Source organism: Lampetra planeri, unplaced genomic scaffold (genome assembly GCF_965212315.1).
Source record: "Lampetra planeri unplaced genomic scaffold, kcLamPlan1.2.h2 scaffold_367, whole genome shotgun sequence".
NCBI lineage: Eukaryota > Metazoa > Chordata > Hyperoartia > Petromyzontiformes > Petromyzontidae > Lampetra > Lampetra planeri.
The window spans coordinates 31501-37500 of NW_027615190.1; the positions used below are offsets into that span (position 1 = coordinate 31501).

Genomic DNA, 6000 nt, shown 5'->3' on the forward strand with positions numbered 1-6000 from the left:
CCACACTCACCACACTCACCTCGCTCACTCACCACACTCACCACACTCACTCACCACACTCACCACACTAACTCACCACACTCACTACACTCACTCACCACACTCACCACACTCACCACACTCACTCACCATACTCACTCACCACACTCACCACACTCACTCACCACACTCACCACACTCACTCACCTCGCTCACCACACTCACTCACCTCGCTCACCACACTCACTCACCTCGCTCACCACACTCACCACACTCACCTCGCTCACCACACTCACTCACCTCGCTCACCACATTCACTCACCACGCTCACTCACCACACTCACCACACTCACTCACCACACTCACCACACTCACTCACCACACTCACCACACTCACTCACCACACTCACTCACCACGCTCACTCACCACACTCACTCACCACGCTCACTCACCACACTCACCACGCTCACTCACCACACTCACCACACTCACTCACCACACTCACTCACCACACTCACCACACTCACTCACCACACTCACCACACTCACTCACCACACTCACCACACTCACTCACCACACTCACCACGCTCACCACACTCACTCACCACACTCACCACACTCACTCACCACACTCACCACGCTCACTCACCACACTCACCACACTCACTCACCACACTCACCACACTCACCACACTCACTCACCACACTCACCATGCTCACTCACCACGCTCACCACGCTCACTCACCACACTCACCACACTCACTCACCACACTCACTCACCACACTCACTCACCACACTCACCACACTCACTCACCACACTCACCACACTCACCACACTCACTCACCTCGCTCACCACGCTGACTCACCACACTCACCACACTCACCACACTCACTCACCACACTCACCACGCTCACTCACCACACTCACCACGCTCACTCACCACACTCACCACGCTCACTCACCACACTCACCACACTCACTCACCACACTCACCACACTCACTCACCACACTCACCACACTCACTCACCACACTCACCACACTCACCTCGCTCACTCACCACACTCACCACACTCACTCACCACACTCACCACGCTCACTCACCACACTCACCACACTCACCACACTTACTCACCACACTCACCACACTCACTCACCTCGCTCACTCACCACGCTCACTCACCACACTCACCACACTCACTCACCACACTCACCACGCTCACTCACCACACTCACCTCGCTCACTCACCACACTCACCACGCTCACTCACCACACTCACCACACTCACCACACTCATTCACCACACTCACCACACTCACTCACCACACTCACCACGCTCACTCACCACGCTCACCACGCTCACTCACCACACTCACCACACTCACTCACCACACTCACCACACTCACTCACCACACTCACCACACTCACTCACCACACTCACCACACTCACCACACTCACTCACCTCGCTCACCACGCTGACTCACCACACTCACCACACTCACTCACCACACTCACCACGCTCACTCACCACACTCACCACACTCACTCACCACACTCACCACACTCACTCACCACACTCACCACACTCACCTCGCTCACTCACCACACTCACTCACCACACTCACCACGCTCACTCACCACACTCACCACACTTACTCACCACACTCACCACACTCACTCACCTCGCTCACTCACCACACTCACCACACTCACCACGCTCACTCACCACACTCACCACACTCACCACGCTCACTCACCACACTCATCACACTCACTCACCACACTCACCACGCTCACTCACCACACTCACCTCGCTCACTCACCACACTCACCACGCTCACTCACCACACTCACCACCCTCACCACACTCACTCACCTCGCTCACCACGCTGACTCACCACACTCACCACACTCACCACACTCACCACTATACTCGCCACGCTCACTCACCACGCTCACCACACTGACTCACCACACTCACCACACTGACTCAACACACTCACCACACTGACTCGCCACGCTCACCACCCTCGCTCACCACACTCAACACACTCACCTCGCTCACCACACTCACCATGCTCACCTCACCACACTCACCACGCTCACTCGCTCACCACCCTCGCTCACCACCCTCGCTCACCACCCTCGCTCACCACCCTCGCTCACCACCCTCGCTCACCACGCTCACCACGCTCACCACACTCGCCACGCTCACCACGCTCACCACACTCACCACACTCACCACGCTCGCTCACCACGCTCACCACGCTCACCACCCTCGCCACGCTCACCACACTCACCACGCTCGCTCACCACGCTCACCACGCTCACCACACTCACCACACTCACTCGCCACGCTCGCTCACCACGCTCACTCACCTCGCTCACCACACTCACCACACTCACTCACCACACTCACCCCACTCACTCACCCCGCTCACTCACCCTGCGGAGAGGTGGGGGTTGATGGACGATTGCATGTTGATGGATCTCTCTGTCGCTGTGTGTGTCTCTGTGTGTCTGTGTGCGCCTGTGTGTGTCTATCTGTGTGTCTGTGTGTCTGTGTGTGTGTGTCTGTGTGTGTCTATCTGTGTGTCTCTGTGTGTGTCTCTCTGTCTCTGTGTGTGGCTGTGTGTGTCTCTGTGTGTCTCTGTGCGTCTGTGTGTGTCTCTCTGTGTGTCTCTCTGTCTCTGTGTGTGTCTCTGTGTGTGTCTCTCTGTCGCTGTGTGTGTCTCTGTGTGTCTGTGTGCGTCTGTGTGTGTCTATCTGTGTGTCTGTGTGTCTGTGTGTGTGTGTCTGTGTGTGTCTATCTGTGTGTCTCTGTGTGTGTCTCTCTGTCTCTGTGTGTGGCTGTGTGTGTCTCTGTGTGTCTCTGTGCGTCTGTGTGTGTCTCTCTGTGTGTCTCTCTGTCTCTGTGTGTGTCTCTGTGTGTGTCTCTCTGTCGCTGTGTGTGTCTCTGTGTGTCTGTGTGCGTCTGTGTGTGTCTCTGTGTGGCTGTGTGTGGCTGTGTGTCTCTGTGTGTCTCTGTGTGTGTCTCTGTGTCTATCTGTCGCTGTGTGTGTCTCTGTGTGTCTCTGTGTGTCTGTGTGCGTCTGTGTGCGTCTGTGTGTGTCTCTGTGTGGCTGTGTGTGGCTGTGTGTCTCTGTGTGTCTCTGTGTGTCTATCTGTCTCTGTGTGTGTCTCTGTGTGTGTCTCTCTGTCGCTGTGTGTGTCTCTGTGTGTGTCTCTGTGTGTCTCTCTGTCTCTGTGTGTGTCTCTGTGTGTGTCTCTCTGTCTCTGTGTGTGTCTCTGTGTGTCTCTGTGTGTCTCTGTGTGTCTGTGTGCCTCTGTGTGTGTCTCTGTGTGGCTGTGTGTCTCTGTGTGTCTATGTGTGTCTCTGTGTGTGTCTCTGTGTCTATCTGTCTCTGTGTGTGTCTCTGTGTGTGTCTCTCTGTCGCTGTGTGTGTCTCTGTGTGTCTGTGTGCGTCTGTGTGTGTCTCTGTGTGGCTGTGTGTGGCTGTGTGTCTCTGTGTGTCTCTGTGTGTCTCTGTGTGTCTGTGTGCGTCTGTGTGCGTCTGTGTGTGTCTCTGTGTGGCTGTGTGTGGCTGTGTGTCTCTGTGTGTGTCTCTGTGTGTGTCTCTGTGTCTATCTGTCTCTGTGTGTGTCTCTGTGTGTGTCTCTCTGTCTCTGTGTGTGTGTCTCTGTGTGTCTCTCTGTCTCTGTGTGTGTGGCTGTGTGTGTCTGTGTGTGTGTGTGTCTGTGTCTGCGTGTGTGTGTGTGTCTGCGTGTGTCTCTGTGTGTGGCTGTGTGTGTCTCTGTGTGTCTCTGTGTGTCTCTGTGTGTCTCTGTGTGCGTCTGTGTGCGTCTGTGTGTGTCTCTGTGTGGCTGTGTGTCTCTGTGTGTCTCTGTGTGTGTCTCTGTGTCTATCTGTCTCTGTGTGTGTCTCTGTGTGTGTCTCTCTGTCTCTGTGTGTGTGTCTCTGTGTGTATCTGTGTGTCTCTCTGTCTCTGTGTGTGTCTCTGTGTGTGTCTCTCTGTCTCTGTGTGTGTCTCTGTGTGTGTCTCTCTGTCTCTGTGTGTGGCTGTGTGTGTCTGTGTGTGGCTATGTGTCTGTGTGTGTGTGTCTGTGTGTGTGTCTCTGTGTGTGTCTGTGTCTGTGTGTGTCTGTGTGTGTCTGTGTGTGTCTATCTGTGTGTGTGTGCGTGTGTCTGTGTGTGTCTATCTGTGTGTCTGTGTGTCTGTGTGTGTGTGTCTGTGTGTGTCTGTGTGTGTGTCGCAGCTGCCCCGTGATGCTGGTGGTGGGTGACACCTCCCCTGCTGTGGACGCTGTGGTGAGTTCACCGTGAGCTCCCGGCCCGTCTCTGTGTGCCGTCACCACCACCACCACCACCACCACCTTGCTCTGTCCACTGCTGGATGATGATGATGATGGTGTCTCTACCGTGTGTGTGTTCTCAAATCCACGCGCTCTTCTCTCTCAGTGTCATCATCACCACCTTGCTCTGTCCACTGCTGGATGACGATGTTGATGATGGTGTCTCTACCGTGTGTGTGTTCTCAAATCCACGCGCTCTTCTCTCTCAGTGTCATCATCACCACCTTGCTCTGTCCACTGCTGGATGACGATGATGATGGTGTCTACCGTGTGTGTGTTCTCAAATCCACGCGCTCTTCTCTCTCAGTGTCATCATCACCACCTTGCTTTGTCCACTGCTGGATGATGATGATGATGATGATGTCTCTACCGTGTGTGTGTTCTCAAATCCACGCTCTCTTCTCTCTCAGTGTCATCATCACCACCTTGCTCTGTCCACTGCTGGATGATGATGATGATGTCTCTACCGTGTGTGTGTTCTCAAATCCACGCGCTCTTCTCTCTCAGTGTCATCATCACCACCTTGCTCTGTCCACTGCTGGATGATGATGATGATGATGATGTCTCTACCGTGTGTGTGTTCTCAAATCCACGCTCTCTTCTCTCTCAGTGTCATCATCACCACCTTGCTCTGTCCACTGCTGGATGACGATGATGATGATGATGGTGTCTCTACCGTGTGTGTGTTCTGAAATCCACGCTCTCTTCTCTCTCAGTGTCATCATCACCACCTTGCTCTGTCCACTGCTGGATGATGGTGATGATGATGGTGTCTCTACCGTGTGTGTGTTCTCAAATCCACGCTCTCTTCTCTCTCAGTGTCATCACCACCACCTTGCTCTGTCCACTGCTGGATGATGATGATGGTGTCTCTACCGTGTGTGTGTTCTCAAATCCACGCGCTCTTCTCTCTCAGTGTCATCATCACCACCTTGCTCTGTCCACTGCTGGATGATGATGATGATGATGTCTCTACCGTGTGTGTGTTCTCAAATCCACGCGCTCTTCTCTCTCAGTGTCATCATCACCACCTTGCTCTGTCCACTGCTGGATGATGATGATGATGATGGTGTCTCTACCGTGTGCGTGTTCTCAAATCCACGCACTCTTCTCTCTCAGTGTCATCATCACCACCTTGCTCTGTCCACTGCTGGATGATGATGATGATGATGATGTCTCTACTGTGTGTGTGTTCTCAAATCCACGCACTCTTCTCTCTCAGTGTCATCATCACCACCTTGCTCTGTCCACTGCTGGATGATGATGATGATGATGGTGTCTCTACCGTGTGCGTGTTCTCAAATCCACGCGCTCTTCTCTCTCAGTGTCATCATCACCACCTTGCTCTGTCCACTGCTGGATGATGATGATGATGGTGTCTCTACCGTGTGTGTGTTCTCAAATCCACGCTCTCTTCTCTCTCAGTGTCATCATCACCACCTTGCTCTGTCCACTGCTGGATGACGATGATGATGATGATGTCTCTACCGTGTGTGTGTTCTCAAATCCACGCTCTCTTCTCTCTCTGTGTAATCATCACCACCTTGCTCTGTCCACTGCTGGATGATGATGATGATGGTGTTTCTACCGTGTGTGTGTTCTCAAATCCACGCGCTCTTCTCTCTCAGTGTCATCATCACCACCTTGCTCTGTCCACTGC

At 53.7% G+C, this 6000-nt stretch overlaps 1 protein-coding gene across 2 annotated transcripts in view; it reads left to right on the forward strand.

Moving 5' to 3' along the window:
* The window catches only part of LOC144740975 (protein NDRG3-like), a 51246-nt gene that overhangs the window by 23572 nt on the left and 21674 nt on the right, over nucleotides 1-6000 (forward strand). For both annotated transcript variants that reach the window (XM_078623669.1, XM_078623670.1), the window contains exon 8: nucleotides 4245-4296. In XM_078623669.1, coding sequence (XP_078479795.1) covers nucleotides 4245-4296 — 52 coding nt within the window. The remainder of the gene's footprint in view (nucleotides 1-4244; nucleotides 4297-6000) is intronic.